This window comes from Rhinoraja longicauda, chromosome 2 (genome assembly GCF_053455715.1).
Source record: "Rhinoraja longicauda isolate Sanriku21f chromosome 2, sRhiLon1.1, whole genome shotgun sequence".
Taxonomy (NCBI): Eukaryota; Metazoa; Chordata; class Chondrichthyes; order Rajiformes; family Arhynchobatidae; genus Rhinoraja; species Rhinoraja longicauda.
Window position 1 is genome coordinate 7,964,713 of NC_135954.1, and position 24,496 is coordinate 7,989,208.

The following is a 24,496-nucleotide window of genomic DNA, read 5'->3' on the forward strand; positions in this document are numbered from 1 at the left end:
TACTCCAGCACTTTTGTGTGCCCAGGTCGGATCTGGCCAGACTGACGTGTGTGGTATTGTAGTAGCAACGCGCTATGGTAACGGTGGAGTCCGGGGCAACCTCACAATGGGTGAGCAGGTCGGGACGAGGGCTGCGACTGTGGGGACTGTGGACTGTGGACTGTGGACCGGGGACTGGGGACAGGGGACGCGACTGTAACGATAGCTCGCAGGTGAAGTGCAGGAGAGAGGAGTTGCAATGGGCTGCGGCATCTCCAGAGATGTTTCCACTCAACCCGAGGACGGCGCAGACGACAACCTGGAAAGTAAACGCAAGGTGACCGACCGGTGCCCCGGACCAAACCTGCAAAATGTTTTTTTTGCAACCTCTTTAATGGTTGAGATGCAATGGCCATATTACGAGGATTTCGTCTGTGCTTTTGGCTGTGGAGGCCAAGTCAATGGTTTTTTTTTGTGTTTCACGAGGAGATTGCTAGATGCACATAGCTGTGGTGTACTGTAGATGTATCAAGTCAATAGACAATAGCTGCAGGAGGAGGCCATTCGGCCCTTCGAGCCAGCACCGCCATTCAATGTGATCATGGCTGATTATTCTCAATCAGTTCCTGCCTTCTCCCCATACCCCCTGACTCCGCTATCCTTAAGAGCTCTATCTAGCTCTCTCTTGAATGCATTCAGAGAATTGGCCTCCACTGCCTTCTGAGGCAGAGAATTCCACAGATTCACAACTCTCTGACTGAAAAAGTTTTTCCTCATTTCCTTTCTAAATGGCCTACCCCTTATTCTTAAACTGTGTGGCCCCTGGTTCTGGACTCCCCCAACATTGGGAACATGTTTCCTGCCTCTAGCGTGTCCAACCCCTTAATAATCTTATACGTTTCGATAAGATCCCCTCTCATCCTTCTAAATTCCAGTGTATACAAGCCTAGTCGCTCCAGTCTTTCAACATATGACAGTCCCGCCATTCCGGGAATTAACCTCGTGAACCTACGCTGCACGCCCTCAATAGCAAGAATATCCTTCCTCAAATTTGGAGACCAAAACTGTACACAGTACTCCAGGTGCGTTCTCACTAGGGCCCTGTGCAACTGTAGAAGGACCTCTTTGCTCCTGTATCTGCATCTTTCTCTGTGGATCTGTATAAGCGCATGATTTAGTATTAAATTCCTTTGAAGATGGGAAGATTTGAGAAGAGAGGTCCCGATAATGCACGTGAGAGATGTTGTGTAGTAGTTTGGTGTTACTTAATGTGTAGGAAGGCAACTGCAAATGATGGTTTCCACCGAAGAATGATTCCAGGAGTGAGTGGGTTAACTTATGATGAGCGTTTGCCGGCACTGGGCCTGTACTCGCTGGAGTTTGGAAGGTTAAGGGGGGACTTCATTGAAACTTACAGAATAATGGGAAGGCCTGGATAGAGTGGATGTGGAGAGGATGTTTCCACTGGTGGGAGAGTCTAGGACCAGAGGTCACAGCCTCAGAATTAAAGGGCGCTCGTTTAGGAAGGAGATGAGGAGAAATATCTTTAGTCAGAGGGTGGTGAATCTGTGGAATTCATTGCCACAGTGCTGTGGAGACTGAGTCAATGAATATTTTTAAGGCAGAGATAGACAAATTCTTGATTAGAACAGGTGTCAAGGCTTATGGGGAGAAGGCAGGAGAATGGGGTTATGAGAGACAGATAGATCAGCGATGTTTCCACTGGCGGGAGAGTCTAGGACCAGAGGTCACAGCCTCAGAATTAAAGGACACTCTTTTGGAAAGGAGGTGAGGAGGAACTTCTTTAGTCCAAGGGTAGTTAATCTGTGGAACTCATTGGCACAGAGGGCTGTGGAGGCCAAGTCGCTGGATATTTTGAAGGCAGAGATGGACAAATTCTTGATTTGAACGCGTTATGGGGAGAAGGCAGGAAAATGGGATTAGGAGGCAGAGATCAGCCATGATTGAATGACAGAGTGGGCTCGATGGGCCGAATGGCCTAATTCTACTCCGAAAACTTGTGAACTTGTGAAGCTGGAGTAACTCAGCGGGACAGACAGCATCTCTGGAGAAAGGGAATGGAGATGCTGCCAGACCCATTGAGTTACTCCAGCTTTTTGTGTCTATCTTTGGTATTAGTAATGTTAGGGCATAAAGTGTGTGGGTGTTTCTATTGTACATGTATTTGAATCTTTGTAGATAAGTGTATGCTTTAATATTGATTTCCCATGGAGATTGTGGATGAAAGATCCAGAGAGCAGTCACTATGCTATGATGCACCGATCAGCCAAAACATTATGACCACTGACAGGCAAAGGGAATAACACTGATTATCTTGTTACAGTGGCACCTGTCAAGGGGTGGGATATATTAGGCAGCAAGTGAACAGTCAGTTCAAGTTGATGTGTTGGATGCAGGAGAAATGGGCAGGAGTAAAGACCTGAGCGACTTTGACAAGGGCCAAATTGTTATGGCCAGACGACTGGGTCAGAGCATCTCTGAAACGGCAAGGCTTGTGGGGTGCTCCCGGTCAGCAGTGGTGAGTACCTACCGACAGTGGTCCGAGGAGGGACAAACCACAAACCAGCGACAGGCAGGGTGTTGGGCGCCCAAGGCTCATCGATGCGTGAGGGCAACGAAGGCTATCCCGTCTGGTCCGAACTGACAGAAGGTCGACTGTGGCACAAGTCACAAAATTTTTTAATGGTGGTCACGGGAGGAATGTGTCACAATACACAGTGCATCGCACCCTGCTGCGTATGGGGCTGCACACGGAGGACCAACAGCATATTAGCCAGGTGGTCATAATGTTTTGGCTCATCAGGTCATAATGTTTTAGCTGATCGGTGTAATTGTGAGTGGTGCTGTGGATGTAGTTTGGTATTAGGCAATAGACAATAGACAATAGGTGCAGGAGGAGGCCATTCGGCCCTTCGAGCCAGCACCACCATTCAATGTGATCATGGCTGATCATTCTCAATCAGTACCCCGTTCCTGCCTTCTCCCCTGACTCCGCTATCCTTAAGAGCTCTATGTAGCTCTCTCTTGAATGCAGTCAGAGACTTGGCCTCCACTGCCTTCTGAGGCAGTGAATTCCACAGATTTACAACTCTCTGACTGAAAAAGTTTTTCCTCGTCTCCGTTCTAAATGGCCTACCCCCTATTCTTAATCTGTGGCTTATGTTACAGTGTAGTATGCACAAAGTACTAAAACTATACACTCTATCCAAGCCGTTCACTATTCTATATATTTCAGTGAGGTCCCCCGTCATTCTTCTAAACTCCAGCGAGTACAGGCCCAGTGCCGACAAACGCTCATCATAGGTTAACCCACTCATTCCTGGGATCATTCTCGTAAACCTCCTCTGGGCCCTCTCCAGAGCCAGCACATCCTCAGATATGGTGCCCAAAATTGCTCACAATATTCCAAATGCGGCCTTACCAGCACCTTATAGAGCCTCAGCATTACATCCCTGTTTTTGTATACAAGCCCTCTTGAAATAAATGCTAGCAGCGAGTTTGCTTTCTTTACTACCGATTCGACGTGCAAATTAACTTTTTGGGAATCCTGCACCAGGACTCCCAAGTCCCTTTGCACCTCCGATCTCTGGATTCTCACCCCATTTAGAAAATAGTCTATGCCTTTATTCATTATTACCAAAATGCATGATTCCACACTTTGCTACATGATACTCAATCTGCCACTTCTCTGCCCACTCTCCCAACCTGTCCAGGTCCTTCTGCAGATTTATTCACAAAATGCTGGAGTAACTCAGCAGGTCAGGCAGCATCTCGGGAGAGAAGGAATGGGTGACGTTTCGGGTCGAGACCCTTCTGCAGAGTCCCTGCTTTCTCTACACTACCTGCCCCTCCACCTATTTCCGTATCATCCGTAAACGTTGCCACAAAGCCTCCAATCCCCTCGTCCAAATCATTAATGTACAACGTGACGAGCAGCGGCCCCAGCACCGAGCCCTGCGGAACTCCGCTAGTCACTGGCAGCCAAGCAGGAAAAGCCCCCTTTATTGCCACTCTTTGGCTTCTGCCGTCCAGCCAACCTGCTATCCATGCTAGTATCTGCCCTTTGATACCGTGGGCTGTCATCTTCCTAAGCAGCTGAATGTGTGGCACCTTATCAATGGTTTTCTGAAAATCTAAGTAAACAACATCTACTGACTCCCCTTTGTCTGTCCTGCTATTTACTTCTTCAAGAATTCCAACAAATGTGTCAAGCAAGACCTCCCCTTCACAAAGCCTTGCTAACTTTGGCCGGTTTTATCGTGAACTTCTAAGTACTCCATAACATCATCCTTTATAATGGACTCTAAAGGGTGGAGACCCTTCTTCAGACCTATCCAGCCTAATGTCACCTAGCGGGGACCGGCAGCATCTCTGGAGAGAAGGTATGGGTGACGTTTCGGGTCGAGACCCTTCGTCAGACTAGGGCGTGTGAGGTATCTTGGGCAAAGGTCGGGAGAGATTGGACCAGAGGGGATAGGATGTAGTCGAAGTGGGACAGGAGCGGGCAGAACCGATGGGTCTGCCAGGGCAGTTGTGTTTGTGGATTTTGGGGAGAAGGTAAAACCGGGCCGTGAGGGGCTGCGAAACGATAAGGTCGGAGGCCGTGGAAGGCAGTCAGCCGGAAGTGATAAAATCAGAAATGTCACCCTATTTCTTCTCTCCAGAGATGCTGCTGCCTGTCCCGCTGAGTTACTCCAGCATTTTGTGTCTATCTTCAGTTTAAACCAGCATCTGCGGTTCCTTCCTACCCCCAATGTCACCTATCCATGTTCTCCAGAGATGCTGCCTGACCCGCTGAGTTACTCCAGCACTTTGTGTCCTTTTGTAACCATCATCTCCAGTCCCTTGTTGCTACAACTGATGAGGGGTGATCTTGTAGAGGTGGTGTACAAAACCGTGAGAGGTATAGATCGGGTATTTTGTCCAGAGTTTTGAATCGAGAATCAGAGGTCATAGGTTTCTGGCGGTGCTGGCTCGAAGGGCTGAATGGCCTCCTCCTGCACCTATTGTCTATTGTTTCGGGTGAGGTGAGAGAGATTTAATGGGGAACCTGAGGGGTAACCGTTTTTCACAAAGGGTGGTGGCGGTATGGAACGAGCTGCCGGAGGAGGTATGTGCAATGTTTAAGAATCATTCAGATAGGTACATTGATTGGACAGGTTTAGAGGGATATGGGCCAAACAAAGGCACAGAATCAAAAGTTGATTGAAGGCAGGAGAATGGGGTTAGGAAAGAGAGATCGATCAGCCATGATTGAATGGTGGAGTAGACTTGATGGGCCGAATGGCCTAATTCTGCTCCTATCACTTATGAACTTATGAACTTACAAAACATGATGGGAATGTCGACAGTTCCAAATCGGTCTCTGGTCCCAGAGTCTGAAGAAGGGTCTCGACCCGAAACGTCGTCCATACCTTCTCTCCAGCGATGCTGCCAGTCCCGCTGAGTTACTCCAGCTTTTTGTGTTGTCATAGGTATTGGCAGTGCAAGTTAGAAAAGTTTAATGTGCAAGAAAATGCTTTGAGAACAACTGCATGAATTGAAACAAAATCTTTTATTTTCCCCTTTTAGGTTAAGAACAGTAAGATAAGCAGCAAACTGAATGTAGCTGATGATTTACCTCGATGCAGAGTGTCAGAGGAAGAGTTAATAACGTTACCCGGAGCAGTGCAGCAGTCTTTGCCACCTTTAAGGAAACCAAATGGGACGGTACTGCGAAATGGATTTAATGATGGTAAGGAGTGATCCCGTTAATGTGATGACTGGAAGGTGTTGTAGAGTCATAGAGTGATACAGTGTGGAAACAGGCCCTTCGGCCCAACTCGCCCACAACGGCCAACAATGTCCCTGCTACACGAGTCCCACCTGCCTGCGCTTGGTCCATATCCCTCCTTGGAGAGGCTAGAGGCGGGAAGATTGTTCCCGATGTTGGGGAAGTCCAGAACCAGGGGTCACAGCTTAAGGATAAGGGGGAAGTCTTTTGGGACCGAGATGAGAAAACATTTCTTCACACAGAGAGTGGTGAGTCTGTGGAATTCTCTGCCACAGAAGGTAGTTGAGGCCAGTTCATTGGCTATATTTAAGAGGGAGTTAGATGTGGCCCTTGTGGCTAAAGGGATCAGGGGGTATGGAGAGAAGGCAGGTACGGGATACTGAGTTGGATGATCAGCCATGATCATATTGAATGGCGGTGCAGGCTCGAAGGGCCGAATGGCCTACTCCTGCACCTATTTTCTATGTTTCTATGTTTCTAAACCTGTCCTATCCATGTACCTGTCCAACTGTTTCTTAATCGTTGGGATAGTCCCAGCCTCAACTACCTCCTCTGGCAGCTTGTTCTATACACCTTCCACCCTTTGTGTGGAAAAGGTTAGCCCTCCGATTCCTATTAAATCTTTTCCCCTTCATCCTGAACCTATGTCCTCTGGTCCTCGATTCTCCTACCCTGGGCAAGAGACTTTGTGCATCTACCCGATCTATTCCTCTCATGATCTTATACACCTCTGTAAGATCTCCCCTCATCCTCCTGCACTCCATGGAATAGAGACCCAGCCTGCTCAACCTCTCCCTATACTTCACACCCTCTAGGCCTGGCAACATCCTCGTAAATCTTCTCTGAACCCTTTCGAGCTTATACTTCTGAAGTACACACCAATGGTTTGTGAATAGTCAAGAGTCAAGGGTGTTTAATTGTTATGTTCCAGCAATAGAACAATGAAATTCTGACTTTTAGCTTCATTTAAAGATATGGCGCGGAAAGAGGCCTTTCGGCCCAACGAGTCCGCGCCGACCAGTGATCCCCGCACACTTACACTATCCTACCAGGACTAGAGGGTGTGAGCTATTGGGAGAGGTTGAGTAGGTGCTGCACTGTAAGGAGTTTGTACGTTCTCCCGTGACCTGCGTGGGTTTTCTCCGAGATCTTCGGTTTCCTCCCACACTCCAAAGACGTACAGGTATGTAGGTTAATTGGCTGGGTAAATGTAAAAATTGTCCCTAGTGGGTGTAGGATAGTGTTAATGTACGGGGATCACTGGGCGGCACGGACTTGGAGGGCCGAAAAGGCCTGTTTCCGGGTGTATATATATGATATGATATGATAGGCTGGGTCTCTATTCCATGGAGCGCAGGATGAGGGGAAATCTTATTGAGGTATATAAAATCATGAGAGGAATAGATCGGGTAGATGCAAAGAATCTCTTGCCCAGAGTAAGGGAATCGAGGAACAGAGGACAGAGGTTCAAGGTGAAGGGGAAAAGATTTATTCTGGCAGGCAGGTTTGCTAGTGTTACACGGGTGGGTTTAAACTAAACAGTGGGGGGGTGGAGTCAACAGCATGGACGTGTATGCGTGCAGTTAACGGGAAAGAGAGTGCAGGAAAGGTCACGTTTAAACTAATAGGGCAGGGGGATGGGACAATAGACAATAGACAATAGGTGCAGGAGGAGGCCATTCGGCCCTTCGAGCCAGCACCGCCATTCAATGTGATCATGGTTGATCATTCTCAATCAGTACCCTGTTCCTGCCTTCTCCCCATACCCCCTGACTCCCCTATCCTTAAGAGCTCTATCTAGCTCTCTCTTGAATGCGTTCAGAGAATTGGCCTCCACTGCCTTCTGAGGCAGAGAATTCCACAGATTCACAACTCTCTGACTGAATTTTTTTTTCCTCATCTCAGTTCTAAATGGCCTACCCCTTATTCTTAAACTGTGGCCCCTTGTTCTGGACTCCCCCAACGGGGGAGCCAATGCAACGGGTTCTGGACCCAATGCAAGGAGACAGAGGGCCATAAAACGAGGACAGAAGCGGATTAGGCAGCATCTCTGGAGAATATGGATAGGTGACGTTTCACAGAGTGCTGGAGTAACTCAGCAGGTCAGGCAGCATCTCTGGAGAACATGGATAGGTGACGTTTCACAGAGTGCTGGAGTAACTCAGCGGGTCAGGCAGCATCTCTGGAGAACATGGATAGGTGACGTTTCACAGAGTGCTGGAGTAACTCAGCGGGTCAGGCAGCATCTCTGGAGAACATGGATAGGTAACGTTTCACAGAGTGCTGGAGTAACTCAGCAGGTCAGGCAGCATCTCTGGAGAACATGGATAGGTAACGTTTCACAGAGTGCTGGAGTAACTCAGCAGGTCAGGCAGCATCTCTGGAGAACATGGATAGGTGACGTTTCACAGAGTGCTGGAGTAACTCAGCGGGTCAGGCAGCATCTCTGGAGAGCATTGATAGGTGACGTCTTGGGTCGGAACCATTGGAACATGAGCGTACGTTCTCCCCGTGACCAGCGTGCGTTTTCTCCGGGCGCTCCGCTTTCCTCCCACACTCCAAAGACGTGCAGGTTAATTGTAGGTCTGTAGGTTAATTGGCTTTGGTAAAATTGTAACTTGTCCCTAGTGTGTGTATGAACGATAGTGTTAGTGTGCGGGCAGGATCGCTGGTCGGTGTGGACTCGATGGGCTGAAGGGCCTGTTTCCACGCTGTTTCTCTAAACTAAAGTAAAAAAACTAAATTGAATTCCTCCATGGAAGATCATAATTGCTGAGGTAGTGGTTAATAGCTGAGACAGATCATTTTTCCTTGCCTTGTGAAGTGCTTATGTCACCTGATCAAGGCACCCCTGCATTCCCTCTCTTCCCCATCCGAGTCATCCTGCTAGTTCCACTGTTCGCATCCCTGTATCCCCTACGTCATTACCTCTTCCCCGGCCAACAATGGACCATTGTGGGCTCCACCCTTCTTTGGTCATCTGTTGCTGGCCCTACTTTGGTCTGGCCCGAAAAGTCACCTGTCCTTTTTCTTCCAGAGATGCTTCAGAATGCCAAAGCCTCAGAATAAAAGGACGTACCTTTAGAAAGGTGATGAGGAGGAATTTCTTTAGTCAGAGGGTGGTGAGTCTGTACAAACTCCTTACAGACAGCACCCGTGGTCAGGATCAAACCTGGGTCTCTGGTGCTGTAAGGCAGCAACTCTACCGCTAGCCATGCTACACCCACTCCAAGCCCAATACTTCCTGAGCCTGAAGAAGGGTCCCGACCCGAAACGTTACCTGTCATGACCTCCAGGGATGCTGCCTGAACCGCTGAGTTACTCCTGCACTTTGTGTCTCTACTTGGTAAACCAGCCGTCTGAAGTTTCTTCAATATTACCTAGTTGGAGTATTGTGTTCCTGGAGTACTGTGTGCAGTTTTGGTCTCATAATTTGAGAAAGGACATTCTTGCTATTGAGGGAGTGCAGCGTAGGTTCACCAGGTTAATTCCCGGGATGGCAGGACTGACATATGATGAAAGAATGGATCGCCTGGGCTTATATTCACTGGAATTTAGAAGGATGACAGGGGATCTTATAGAAACATATAAAATTCTTCAGGGCCACAGGATAGATGCAGCAAAAATGGTCCCCATGTTGGGAGAGTCCAGAACCAGGGTGTCACCCTTTAGGACTGAGATGAGGAAAAACTTTTTCACCCAGAGAATTGTGAATCTGTGGAATTCTCTGCCACAGAAGGCAGTGGAGGCCAATTCAGTGGATGTAATCAAGAGAGAGTTAGATGAAGCTCTTAGGGCTAACGGAATCAAGGGATATGGGGAGAAAGCAGGAACAGAGTACTGATTATGGATGATCAGCCGTGATCATATTGAATGGCGGTGCTAGCTCAAAGGGCCGAATGGCCCACTCCTGCACCGATTTTCTATGCTTCTATATTTCTATGAGATGTGGTGTCCAAAACTGGGCACCTAATTCGAGATTCAGCCCACTGTAGATGTTAATTTTACTTATGCTTAAACATATAAGATATTTAGTGCTTCCTTCCATTTGATTCGATGCCTTCCATTTTCCATAGACATATGGAACGAGCTGCCAGAGGAAGTAATTGACCAAGGTACGATATTAGCATTTAAAAGACACTTTGACAGCTACATGGATAGGCAAAGTTTAGAGGGATTTAGGCCAAAGGTAGCCAAACGAGACCAGCGTAGAGATGGGGCATCTTTGGACAAGTTGTTTTTAGTTTAGATAGAAACAAAAAGCTGGAGTAACCCAGCGGGTCAGGCAACATCTCCGGAGAATAGGAATAGGTAACGTTTTGGGTCGAGACCCTTCTTCAGACTGAGAGTCAAGGAGAAGGGAGACAAGAGATATAGACAGTGACATAGAGAGATTATAAAAGAAACGAATGAAAGATTTGCAGAGAGTAACAATGATCAAGGAAAGGTGAAGCCCACAATGATCCATTGTTGGCTGTGGGCTGAGTGATAACGAGTTATACAGACAACGGAAAACAATAGAACGACAGTGAAACTAGTATGATGACTAGGGTGGGGGAGGGATGGAGATAGAGTGGATGCAAGGGTTACTTTGTTAGAGAAATCAATACTCATACCGTTTAGTTTATTTTTGTCGTGTGTACTGAGGTACAGTGAAAGGCTTTTGTTTGTGTGCTAACCAGCCAAAGAAAAGACTATACATGCTTCCAATTAAGCCATCCACAGATGAAGGATAAAGGATAAATAAGGATTTAAAAGAGTGGAACGATTATAATGTATGTATGTTGTGATTGTAATGGATCTTATAGAAACATGTAAAATTCTTAAAGCATTGGACAGGCTCGATGCAGGAAAAATGTTCCTGATGTTGGGGGGAGTCCAGAACCAGGGGGTCACACAGTTTATGAATAAGGCCTAGGCCATTTAGGACTGAGATGAGGAAAAACTATTTCAACCAGAGAGTTGTGAATCTGCCACGGAAGGCAGTGGAGGCCAATTCACTGGATGTTTTCAAGAGAGAGTTAGATTTAGCTCTTAGGGCTAAAGGAATTAAGGGATATGGGGAGAAACCAGGACCAGGGAACTGATTTTGGATGATCGGCCATGATCATATTGAATGGCGGTGCTGGCTCGAAGGGCCGAAGGCCTTTTCCTGCACCTATTTTTCTATGTTTCTATGTATGATAGCAAGGCCCCTCTGGGCCGAAGGGTCCCTTTTCATGCTGGATAACTCTATGACTAAGACTCTATATGCACATTGTAGTATCAGAATTATATTCAACTTTGAAGTTGGAATATTCCAACATATTACAAAGCCCACATCCCTCCAAACCTTTCCCATCCATGTAGCTGTCTGTGTGTCTTAAATGTTGTGAAAAAGGTCCATTTTCAATCTTTCCCCTCTCACTAAATCCTGTACCCTCTAGCTTGAAGTAGTTTGTTCCAAAATGCTGGAGTAACTCAGCGGGTCAGGCAGCATCTCTGGAGAACATGGATAGATGACGTTTCACAGAGTGCTGGAGTAACTCAGCAGGTCAGGCAACATCTCTGGAGAACATGGATGGGTGGCGTTTCACAGGGTGCTGGAGTAACTCAGCAGGTCAGGCAACATCTCTGGAGAACATGGATGGGTGGCGTTTCACAGGGTGCTGGAGTAACTCAGCAGGTCAGGCAACATCTCTGGAGAACATGGATGGGTGGCGTTTCGGGTCAGGACCTTTCTTCTTGGTGTACGCCATTACATCAAAACTCGGTTGCAGGAGAGTGCAAGTGAAACAGTGCCCAGTTCTCCTTTGTAGGAAGGAACTGCAGATGCTGATTTAAACCGAAGATAGACACAAAAAGATGGAGTAACTCAGGGGGCCAGGCAGGCAGTCTCGACCTGAAACGTCACCCATTCCTTCTCTCCAGAGATGCTGCCTGTCCCGCTGAGGTACTCCAGCTTTTTGTGCCTATCCCCAGTTCTCCTTTCCTGAGACAGACCACAGACCTGATCGAGTGTAAAGGTGTGGACCTAACATCAACTTCTCTGAGATGGACTGGGGTTCGTTAAGTTCAGTTTCAGCTTAGTTGATTGTCATGTGTACCGACCGAGGTACAGCAGAAAGCTTCTGTTGCGTGCTATCCAGTCAGCGGAAAGACAACACATGATTACAATCGAGCCCTTTACAGTGTACAGATACATGGTACAACGTTTAGTGCAAGGTAAAGGCAGCAAAGTCCGATCAGATAGTCCAAGGGTCACCAATGAGGTAGATGGTAGTTCAGGATTGCTCTCTGGATGATGATTCAGTTGCCTGATAACAGCTGGGAAGAAACAGTCCCTGAATCTGGAGGTGTGCGTTTTCACACTTCTGTACCTTTTGCCCGATGGGAGAGGGGAGAAGAGGGAGTGGCCGGGGTGCGACTGGTCCTTGATTACGCTGCTCAAGGTTGTCTCTAGTCTTTTTGTGATTTTTTTTGGAAGGGATGGGAATGGGCTGGGGAGGGGGGGGAAGGGAACAGAGCAGATTGTGTGGGGATGCTGTGGTAGGGCGGGGGGGATTACATATGAGGGATCGCATGAGGCCATGATATGGTGAGTATGGGGACATGTCACAGAGTTCAGGAGTGGATGCAGATTGTGGTGTTCTCTGGATATTGGGGACCAGTAATTTAATTAAGTACTAGACCAGGGTGGCCTCGTTGGGCCCAAAGCTCTCCTGCATTGGTGTAGCACCCTCCCCTCCCTCACGCCCCACCTCCCCCGCCTCTCACACTCCATCCCCCCTCAACCCCCCTTTCCCCCCTCCCCCCCTCTCACCATCCCCTCCCCTTTGGTGTTGAGTTTGGCTTGCTATTGTCACATGTACTGAGGTACAGTGAAAAGCGTGCCTGGAGTCAGGCTGAAAATATTTTCCAATGAGTCCTTCCCTTCTTCACCTGCTAAAGGATAGTTGGATCGTGGAATCTAGTTTGACATCTTTCAGTTTAATTTATTTAGTTTAATGTCTCATGTACCGAGATACAGTGGAAAACTATTGTTGCGTGCTAACCAGTCAGCGGAAAGACAATATATATGGTTATAATCGAGCCATTTGCAGTGTGCAGATACATGATAAGGGAATGACGTTTAGTGCAAGGTTAAGCCAGCAAAGTCCGATCAAGGATAGTCCGAGGGTCACCAATGAGGTAGATGGTATTTCAGCACTGCTCTCTGGTTGTGGTAGGATGGTTCAGCATTGTTATCAACGGAATAGACTTATTTGGTGCAATAAGCACAGATTTGATGGGCCAAATGGTATTATGTATTTTCTTACATACCCATTTATTTGTGAATGATTCCAAAAGCCTTTGATAAATGGTCACATAAATCATTGAAGCCATGGATTAAAATAGGAATCAGGAATATTGTGGGAAGCTGGAGTACTTCGAAGTTCACAATAAAGTAGGCGCAGCGGTAGAGTTGCTGCCTTACAGCGAATGCAGCGCCGGGGACTCAGGTTCGATCCTGACTACGGGCGCCGTCTGTACGGAGTTTGTACGTTCTCCCCGTGACCTGCGTGGGTTTTCTCCGAGATCCTCGGTTTCCTCCCACACTCCAAAGACGTACGGGTATGTAGGTTAATTGGCTTGGTCAATTTAAAATTTAGCCCTAGTGGGTATAGGATAGTGTTAGTGTGTGGGAATCGCTGGACGGCGCGGACCCAGTGGGCCGAAAGGGCCTGTTTCCGCACTGTATCTCTAAACTAAACTAAAGTCAGCATGGTTTTGTGAAGGGGAGGTCTTGCCTGAAGAATCTGCTGGAATTCTTTGAGGAAGTAAATAGCAAGGCAGGCAAAGGAGAGTCAGCAGATGTTGTTTACCTAGATTTTCAGAAAGCCTTTGATAAGGAGTCATACATGAGGATGCAAAAGAAGATGAGAGCCCATGGTATCAAAGGGCAGATTCTAACATGGATAGGAGGTTGGCTGGATGGCAGAAGACAAAGAGTGGCAATAGAGGGGGCTTTTCCTGCTTGGCTGCCAGTGACTAGTGGAGATGGTCGGTGCTGGGGGCGCTGCTCATCACGTAGTATATTAATGATTTGGATGAGGGGATAAATGGCTTTGAGGCCAAGTTTGCAGATGTTACGGAAATAGGTGGAGGGGCAGGTAGTTTAGAGAAAGCAGGGACACTGTAGAAGGATTAGGACAGATTGGGAGAGTGGGCAGAGAAGTGGCAGATGGAATACAGCAGAGCAAAATGTGTCGTCATGCATTTTGGTGGTAGGAATAAAGGCGTAGACTTTTTTCTAAATGGGGTGAGCATCCAGAAATCGGAGGTGCAAAGGGACTTGGGAGTGCTGGTGCAGGATTCCCAAAAAGTTAATTTGCAATCAGATCGGTAGTAAGGAAGGCAAACGCAATGCTAGCATTTATTTAAAGAGGGCTAGAATACAAAAACAGGGATGCAATGCTGAGGCTCTATAAGGCTCTGGACAGACCGCATTTGGAGTGTTGTGAGCAATTTTGGGCCCCGTATCTGAGGAAGGATGTGCTGGCTCTGGAGAGGGTCCTGAGGAGGTTTACAAGAATGATCCCAGGAATGCGTGGGTTCATATATGATGAGCGTTTGACAGCTGTACTTGCTGGAGTTTAGAAGGATGAGGGGAGACCTCATTGAAACATACTGAATGATGAAAGGCTTGGATAGAGTGAATGCAGAGAGGATGTTTCCACCAGTGGGAGAGTCTAGGACCAGAGGTCACAGCCTCGGAATTAAAGGACGTTCCTTTAGGAAGGAAATGAGGAGGTATTTCTTTAGTCAGAGGGTGGTGAATCTGTGGAATTCATTGCCAGAGACGGCTATGGAGGCCATCAATGGATATTTGTAAGGCAGGTATAGATAGATTCTTGATTACTAGGGGTGCTGGGGGTTATAGGGAGGAGAATGAGGGGTTAGAAGGATGAGATAGATCATCCATGGTTGAATGGCGGAGTAGATTTGATGGGCCGAATGGCCTAACCTACTCCTTTCACTTATGAAGCTTATGAAATTGGCCAAATAACAGACGTTTGGAGCAGTAGTGAATGGTTGTTCTTTAGGGCCGGAGGGAGGTGAGGAGGAATTTCTTCAGCCAGATGATGGTGAACCTGTGGAATTCATTGCCACAGAACACTGTGGAGGCCGTCAATGGTTATTTTTAAGGTGGAGATTGATAGATTCTTGATTAGTACCTAGTGTGAAGGGTAGTGTCAATGTCCTGGAATTGCTGGACGACACGGACTCGTTGGGCTGAAGGGCCTGTTTCCGTGCTGTATCTCAAAACTAAACTAATCCACTCCCTACACACCAAGAGTGATTTACAGACACCAATTAACCTACAAACCAGTACCTCTTTGGTACTGAAATCAAGGCCAAGTCAATGATATTTTTTAAGTGGCGGTGAATAGGTTCCTAATTAACAAGGGCATCAAAGGTTACGGGGAGAAGGCAGGAAAATGGAGTTGAGAAGGAATAATAGATCAGCCACGATCGAATGGCGGAGCAGACTCGATGGGCCAAATGGCCTAATTCTGCTCCTGTACCTTATGGTGTTATGGAGATACACAGTGGAATCTTCCAGGGGTGAGTGCTAGAAATCATTGGTTCTCTTCAATATAGATCAGTCACTTGGATTTGGTTTTAAAGGCCACAGTTCCTGAAAATGAAAATGAAACAACATTTGGAAGACTGCTTGAGACTTCTTTAAGACGCATTTAAGATAGACGCAAAATGCTGGAGTAACTCAGCGGGTCAGGCAGCATCTCTGGAGAAAAGGAATAGGTGGCGTTTCAGGTCAAGACCCTGCATCCAACTTGAGACTTTCTAAGAAACATTTGGACAGGTACATGCATAGGACAGGTTTAGAGGGATATGGGCCAAACGCAGGCAGATGGGACTAGTACAGATGGGACATGTTGACCGGTGTGGGCAAGTTGGGCCTGAAGAGCCTGTTTCCACGCTGTGTGACTCTACGACACTACGCTTGAAGATCAAGACATGCTTATCGCCTGAGTGTAGAAGTGGTTGATAATATGGTATAACAGTGTAGATATAACGGTAGACAAAACAATGCAGAAAAATGCAAAGCTTTACAGTTTAGTAGTAAGAACAAAGAGAGGCAGTATCACCGTCGGACTAAATTCTAAATGAGGTACAAGAACAGAGAGATCTTGGGACAAATGCACTTTGTTGACATTGAGTGGGCGGAATGGGAAATTGTTTAAAAAATCACGGGATCCTGGGGTTTATAATCAGAGGCATGGAGAGCAAGAGGATCTTTATGAAGCACTGGCTTGGATACAACTGGAGTTCTGGGAAACACATTTTAGGAAAGCTATGAAGACGACTTAAAGGGCAGGGGGTAGAGATCTGCATGTTTTTTTTTTACACAGGTATTTTTAAAGCAGAGATTGACAGATTCTTGATCGGTAGTGGAGTCAAAGGTTCTGGGGAGAAAGCAGGAGAATGGGGTTGAGAGGGAAAGATAGATCAGCCACGATTGAATGGCGGTGTAGACTCGATGGGCCGAGTTCTGCCCCTATAACTTATGAAAGACGCGGCGTTATAAGGCTCTGGTCAGACCGCATTTGGAGTGTTGTGAGCAGTGTTGGGTCCCACACATGACGAGGGATGTGCTGGCGCTGGAGAGGGTCCAGAGGAGGTTTAGGAGAACGATCCTGGGAATGGTTTCGTTTTACATGTGATGAGCATTTGACTGCACTGGGCCTGTACTCCCTATAGTTTTGAAGGAAGAGAGGGACACCACATTGAAACTTAACGGATAATGAAAGGCTTGTGGAGAGGACGTTTCCACTAGGACCAAAGGGCACAGCATCAGAATAAAAGGACGTTCCTTTGGAAAGGAGAAGAGGAGGAATTTCTTTAGTCAGAGGGGGGTGAGCCTGTGGAATTCATTGCCACAGACGGCTGTGGAGGCCAAGTCATTGGGTATTTTCAAGGCGCAGATTGACCGGTTCTTGACTAGTACGGGTGTCAGGGGTGATGGGGAGAAGGCAGGAGAATGGGGTTGAGAGGGAAAGAATGGCGGAGTGGACTCGATGGGCCGAATGGCCAAATTCTGCTGCCTATGACTTATGGACTTGTGAAAGATGCCAAGGATGACAGATTTCAGTTGTGTGAACAAACCGGAGCAACTAGAGATTTGTTTTCTCCATGGAACAGAGCATGTCGAGAAGGGATCTGATGGAGTAGATGAAACAGTGATAGACAATAGACAATAGACAATAGGTGCAGGAGGAGGCCATTCGGCCCTTCGAGGCAGCATTGCCATTCTATGTGATCATGGCTGATCATTCTCAATCAGTACCCCGTTCCTGCCTTCTCCCCATACCCCCTGACTTCACTATCCTTAAGAGCTCTATCCAGCTCTCTCTTGAATGCATTCAGAGAATTGGCCTCCACTGCCTTCTGAGGCAGTGAATTCCACAGATTCACAACTCTCTGACTGAAAAAGTTTTCCTCATCTCAGTTCTAAATGGCCTACCCCTTTTTCTTAAACTGTGGCCCCTTGTTCTGGACTCCCCCAACATTGGGAACATGTTTCCTGCCTCTAACGTGTCCAACCCCTTAATAATCTTATACGTTTCGATAAGGTCTCCTCTCACCCTTCTAAATTCCAGTGTATACAAGCCTAGTCGCTCCAGTCTTTCAACATATGATAGTCCCGCCATTCCGGGAATTAACCTAGTAATTCGTACCTAGTAACCTAGTAATCGTGGATAGAGGTAAACTGGTCCCATTGACGGGAGGGCCAAACAAGGGAGCATGGATTGTGAAAGTGATCTGCCAAAGAAGCAAAAGTGATGTAAAGAAAAGCATTTCATGCAACATACCATCCATGTCTGCAAGGCATAATAGTGGAGGCAGATGGAAGTGTAACATTGTGAGGAAAGGAACTGCAGATGCCGTTTTAAACCGAAGATAGACACAAAATGCTGGAGCAACTCGGTGGGACAGGCAGCAACTCTGGAGAGAAGGAATGGGTGAAGTTTCGGGTCAAGACCCTTCTTCAGACTGGTTAGGGATAAGGGAAACGAGAGACATAGGCGACGATGAGAGAGAGAGAGTTAGATTCGGCTCTTAGGGCTAAGGGAATCGAGGTATACGGGGAAAAAGCCGGAACAGGTTACTGATTTTGGATGATCAGCCATGATCGTATTGAATGGCGGTGCTGGCTCGAAATGCCAAATGGCCTACTCCTGCACCTATTTTCTATGTCAAGTCAAGTCAAGTCAAGTCAATTTTATTTGTACAGCACATTTAAAAACAACCCACGTTGACCAAAGTGCTGAACATCTGATTAGGTACTAAGGGAAAAAATGAAACATACAGTAGCACGCAAACAGTTCACAGCGCCTCCTCAATGAGCCTCAAACGCTAGGGAGTAGAAATAGGTTTTGAGCCTGGACTTAAAGGAGTCGATGGAGGGGGCAGTTCTGATGGGGAGAGGGATGCTTTTCCACAGTCTAGGAGCTGCAACCGCAAAAGCGCGGTCACCCCTGAACTTAAGCCTAGACCGCGGGATAGTGAGTAGCCCCAAGTCGGCCGACCTGAGGGACCTGGAGTTAGAGAGGGGGGTTAGAAGAATGAGTGAACGAGATGCAAAAAAGTAACGATTATAAAGGACACGGGCCATTGTTAGCCTTTTGTTGGGTGAAAATGAGAAGCTGGTGTGACTTGGGTGGGGGAGGGATAGAGAGAGAGAGGGAATGCCTGATAGTTAGATAAATCAATATTCATACCACTGGGCTGTAAGCTGCCCAAGCGAAAGATGAAACATAGAAACATAGAAAATAGGTGCAGGAGTAGGCCATTCGGCCCTTTGAGCCTGCACCGCCATTCAATATGATCATGGCTGATCATCCAACTCAGTATCCTGTACCTGCCTTCTCTCCATACCCCCTGATCCTTTTAGCCACAAGGGCCACATCTAACTCCCTCTTAAATATAGCCAATGAACTGGCCTCAACTACCTTCTGTGGCAGAGAATTCCACAGATTCACCACTCTCTGTGTGAAAAAAAACATTCTCATCTCGGTCCTAAAAGACTTCCCCCTATGAGATGCTGTTCACGTGGAACGTACATTCACGTGGAAGCTGGATAGGAATTTGAAGGAAGATTATTTTTTGCACCTCGGTGTAGCTGGTAGAGTTGCTGCCTCACAGCGCCAGAGACCCGGGCTTTGTTGCACCTGAGCTCCAGTGTTCAAGTCAAGTCAAGTCAAGTCAGATTTATTTGTCACATACACATACACGATGTGCAGTGAAATGAAAGTGGCAATGCCTGCGGGTTGTGCACAAAAAAGAATTACAGTTACAGCATATAAATAAAGTTAATAAGTTACTATAGTGTAGACAAAAATTTAGTCTCTGGGGTTATAAAAGTTGACAGTCCTGATGGCCTGTGGGAAGAAACTCCGTCTCATCGTCTCCGTTTTTACAGCGTGACAGCGGAGGCGTTTGCCTGATCGTAGCATCTGGAACAGTCCGTTACTGGGGTGGTAGGGGTCCCTCATGATCTTACTTGCTCTGGATCTGCACCTCCTGATATATAGGTCCTGCAGGGGGACGAGTGTAGTTCCCATGGTGCGTTCTGCCGAACGGACTACTCTCTGCAGGGCCATCCTGTCCTGGGCAGAGCTCGTCAGGCCCATCTGAAATAAGTTGAGCAGTGATTGATCTTGTTCCCCCTGACACTGTGTTTCTTTCTCCAGATTTAGCACTTACTGCGAGCAGCTTACTGAAGAAGAACGGGCCAATAAATGAAATCAGGGAGAGACCAAGGTCTGCCGAGATTCTGCAAGAACTTCTCATTCAAGGGATCCTAAATCAGTCTCACAATGAAGACTGGCACGAGGTCCACACTATTCTGGTACATGTTATTTCCATCTACCATATGTGGAAGCAGAAACAAATATTTAATTGGTTTCTATGTCGTCGGTAGCCATGGGTTAACAGTGAAAAGCTTTTTGTTGCATCTATTCAGTCAGCGGAAAGACTGTATGTGATTGCAAACGAGCCGGTCCACAGTGTACAGATGCAGGATAAAGACAATAAGTTGTAGTGCAAGGTAAAGACCGATTAAGGATGAGGAGGGATTTCTAGTCAGAGGGTGGTGAATCTGCGGAATTCATTGCCACAGATTAGAAACATAGAAACATAGAAAAATAGATGCAGGAGTAGGCCATTCAGCCCTTCGAGCCAGCACCGCCATTCAATATGATCATGGCTGATCATCTAAAATCAGTACCCCGTTCCTGCTTTTCCCCCATATCCCTTGATTCCTTTAGCCCTAGGAACCAAATCTAACTGGTTTAGTTTATTATTGTCATATGTACCGAGGTACAGTGAAAAGCTTTTGTTGTGGCAGTGTAGGCCAAGTCAATGGATATTTTTAAGGCAGAGATTAATAGATGCTTGATTAGAACAGGTGTCAGGGGTTATGGGGAGAAGGCAGGAGAATGGGGTTGAGAGGGAAAGGCAGATCAATAGACAATAGACAATAGGTGCAGGAGGAGGCCATTCGACCCTTCGAGCCAGCACCGCCATTCAATGTGATATGGCTGATCATTCTCAATCAGTACCCCGTTCCTGCCTTCTCCCCATACCCCCTGACTCCGCTATCCTTAAGAGCTCTATCTAGCTCTCTCTTGAATGCATTCAGAGAATTGGCCTCCACTGCCTTCTGAGGCAGAGAATTCCACAGATTCACAACTCGCTGACTGAAAAAGCCATGAATGAATGGCGGAGTAGACTTGATGGACCGAATGGCCTGATTCTGCTCCTATCTCTCATGAGCATGAAATTAAACTCTCCATTGGAGAGTCTCCAATGACTGTTCTAAGTTCTAATTAGGAACTGTTGCATGATTTCAATATTCTCCTCTTGTATTTTACTTAATTAATTTTCTCAGCACATTGATTTCTCTAGAATATTTTAGTCGCTTTAAATTCATTGCCGGTGACCATTTTGTTTATTATTGAGTCAGTTTGATGTGAATTCCACCGAGGGAGTCCTGAAGAAGTTTCCAGCCCGACTCGATAAGTTAAGGATCGAAACAACTAAACAAGACAATATAACGATAGAGGAAATAGAAAATAAAATGATGGCAGCCGAAGACAGAAGAAAGGTAAAGTAACATCCTGGATGTGAAAGTCGTCATTTTTCACCACAGCTTGGCCAGTACGGGGTAGAGCTGCCGCCTCATAGCGCCAGAGACCCGGGTTCGATCCCGATCCTGGCTAATGTCCGCGTGGAGATTTCACACGAGCTCCCCGTGGATTTCCTCCAGGCGCTCCAGTTTCAATCTTTCACAAGTTCTAGGAGGAGAATAAGGCCATTCTGCCCACCTAGTCTATTCCGCCATGCAATCATGGCTGATCTATCTTTTCCTCTCAACTAGGGTTGCCAACTTTCTAACTCCCAAGTAAGGGACAAAAGGTGATGTCACCGCCCCGCGCCCCACGTGACCTCACCCAGCCAGTGGCCACGTGCTCCCACTCCACCAATGGCGGCTGCCCGGGCCAGGAGGCGGGTTGTTACGCAATCTCCGGATCCCGGGTGCAGGGGGTTTGGAACTGTCTGGGCCGCGTTCGAATCAAGCCATCAGTGGACCGTGCATAGACTGAAGGATGCAAAATGAGCCTGGGAAAGCAAACGGCCAGCGATTTTCTAAAACAAATCATAGGGAGGCTAGTGGTGGTTACAGCTTCTGGGCCTACAGTGCCCCCCAGGCCTAATACGGAACAAGGGCGGTCCCGTACGGGACAAAACAATTTAGCCCAAAATACGGGATGTACCCGGCTAATACAGGACAGTTGGCAACCCTAGTTAGCCTACACTGACCGGGCCTACAGCGGCTCCCGGGCCTACAGTGTCCAGGCCTACAGCGGCCCCCGGGCCTACACTGTTCGGGCCTACACTGTCCGGGCCTGCAGCCCCCCCGGGCCTAATACGGGACAAGGTAGGTCCCATATGGGACAAATCAATTTAGCCCAAAATACAGGATGTCCCAGCTAATACGGGACAGTTGGCAACCCTACTCTCAACCCCATTCTCCTGTCTTCTCCCCATAACCCCTGACAACCATACTGATCAAGAATCTGTCAATCTCTGCCTTAAAAATATCTAATGAAAGACGTCTGTGGCAAAGAATTCCACAGGTTCACCACCCTCTGACTAAAGATATTCCTCTTTATTTCCTTTCTCATGGCACATTCTTTTATTCGGTAGCTATGGACTCTGGTCCTACACTGTCCCGCTAGTGGAAGCATCCTCCATATCTACTCTATCCAGCCCTTTCACTATTCGATAAGTTTCAATGAGGTCTCCCGTTATCCTTCTAAACAGGTCCAGTGCCATCAAGACTCTGAAGAAAAGGTCCCGACTTGAAACGTCCCCTATCCATGTTCTCCAGGGTTATAGACAATAGACAATAGACAATAGACAATAGGTGCAGGAGGAGGCCATTCGGCCCTTCGAGCCAGCACCGCCATTCAATGTGATCATGGCTGATCATTCTCAATCAGTACCCCGTTCCTGCCTTCTCCCCATACCCCCTGACTTCGCTATCCTTAAGAGCTCTATCTATCTCTCTCTTGAATGCATTCAGTTGCTGCCTGACCCGCTGAGGTACTCCAGCGTTTTGTGTCTTTCCTTGGTAAACTAGAGTCTGCAGTTCCTTGATTCTACACTCTGACTTTGAATGAATAACGATATGGCATTTTGCACTTCGCATGCCAAAAAAACAGAAACAAAGTAATGTGGTTTAAATTGTGGGATTTTGTAAAGAGTTAATTGCTACGGCTGGACAACTTCCTCTGCTGAGAATATTACTGTGAAGATATGGGTGCATATTTATCATGGTTTGTCCAGGAGTTTGCTGGGAATTCACACACAGGTTTTGCATTGCCAGTCGATCAAAGTCTGTCAACAGAATTCCTTCCCATGAAATTTGGCTGGGAAATCAAAATATTTATTTGGCAGGTATGAGCTAAAGGAGTCCAAGTGAAATTGGAAATTATTTTGAAGGGCATTGGCACTTAAGTTCAGAAGTTCATAAGTGATAAGAGCAGAATTAGGCCATTCAACCCATCAAGTCCACTCTGCCATTCAATCATGGCTGATCTATCTCTCCCCCCTCAACCCCATTCTCCTGCCTCTCTCCATAACCCCTGACACCCATACTAATCAAGAAGCTATCTATCGCTGCCTTAAAAATACCCATTGACTTGGCCTCCACAGGCAATGAATTCCACAGATTCACCAACCTCTGACGAAATAAATTCCCCCTCATCTCCTTCCTATTGGAATGTCCTTTAATTCTGAGGCTGTGACCTCTGGTCCTGGACTCTCCCACTAGTGGAAACATCCTCTCCACATCCACTCTATCCCGGCCTTTCGCTGTTCGGTACGTTTCAATGAGGTCCCCACTCATCCTTCTAAACTCCAATGAGTACAAGCCCAGTGCCATCAAACCCTCCTCAACCAGTAACTCAATCGTCCCCCGAATCATTCTCTTAAATCTTCTCTGGACCCTCTCCAATGCCAGCATGTCCTTCCTGAAGGTCCCCCCTTCATTCTTCTAAACTCCAGCGAGTACAGGCCCAGTGCTGACAAACTCTCATCATATGTTAACCCACTCATTCCTGGGATCATTCTCGTAAACCTCCTCTGGACCCTCTCCAGAGCCAGCACATCCTTCCTCAGATACGGGTGCCCAAAATTGCTCACAATACTCCAAATGCGGCCTGACCAGCGCCTTGTAGAGCCCCTCAGCGTTACATCCCTGGTTTTTTTGTGTGTGTATATTCTAGCCCCTCTAGAAGTAGAATGCTAGCTTTGTGTTTGCCTTAATAAATAAAACAAAAAGCAATGTTTGTTTTAGATGAAAGAAGTCAAGTTAAAGGAAAGACTGAATAGGTTTAATTCTTCAGTGTTGACGACGGACGGCCAATCGACTGAAACGCCGTCAGCTCCCGAACACGCGACCTTGGAGGAAATCGATGAGAGGATCACCATCCAGCAGAAGGAATTCCAGCAACAATTGCAGGAGGGGCCGAAGGGAAAAGACAGGAATGACGAACTGGATGGTAGATCTGGACCTAACCAGCAAGGGAGCAAGGCTAATTGTGAAGGTAACTGCAAGGTGCTGGAATTGGATGAGGGCTATGATTTGGTGGCACCACCAGCTGAAGAAATAACTCTGAACAAAAGTTGGACCGACTTCACAAATCCGGTATCAATTGCCAAGTGACTTGCTCGTTAGTGTCTGGGGAGGGGGGGGGGAGGGGGTGGGGTGGGGAGGGGTGAGGGTTGCTGTTATTTTTTTCTTTTGAACACGTTGCGTTGTCATATACTAAGAATTTGCCAAAGTCTACAAATCTCATTGTGAGAAAAAAAATATTCGGAGTCAATAAAGGTTGTCCGTGATGATTTTGTTGAATTTATGTTAAGTATGTTATGGCTTTTACAAAGGCAATGAACCTGCCCAAAGAGGCACAAAAGAAGCAGAAACGATAGAAGTATTCCAACACAAGAATGATCCGAGCAACTGTACTATGTTGAATGACTGGAGCAACTTGGCTTGTATACACTGGAATTTAGAAGGATGAGAGGGTATCTTATTGAAACATATAAGGCTATTAAGGAATTGGACACGCTAAGGCAGGAAACATGTTCCCGATGTTGGGGGAGTCC

General features: G+C 47.0%; 1 protein-coding gene across 1 annotated transcript; it reads left to right on the top strand.

Annotated features, from left to right (window-relative positions):
* The first annotated feature begins 210 nt into the window (after positions 1–210).
* Positions 211–24,053, top strand: stmnd1 (stathmin domain containing 1). Its single transcript, XM_078427006.1, has 6 exons — positions 211–316; positions 5,572–5,734; positions 9,850–9,888; positions 19,513–19,670; positions 20,787–20,927; positions 23,685–24,053. The coding sequence occupies exons 1-6, from the start codon at positions 239–241 to the stop codon at positions 24,051–24,053; spliced, it is 948 nt and encodes a 315-aa protein (XP_078283132.1). The 5' UTR covers positions 211–238.
* Positions 24,054–24,496: the final 443 nt, after the last annotated feature.

What these genes read in the sequence shown, in the direction of transcription:
- stmnd1 (XM_078427006.1), top strand. Translation starts at nt 239, where the DNA reads ATGGGCTGCGGCATCTCCAGAGATGTTTCCACTCAACCCGAGGACGGC. An exon ending in AGAGGAAGTAATTGACCAAG is followed by an intron (nt 9,889 to 19,512) that starts GTACGATATTAG and finishes TTCTTTCTCCAG; the next exon opens with ATTTAGCACTTACTGCGAGC. An exon ending in ACGAGGTCCACACTATTCTG is followed by an intron (nt 19,671 to 20,786) that starts GTACATGTTATT and finishes TTATTGAGTCAG; the next exon opens with TTTGATGTGAATTCCACCGA.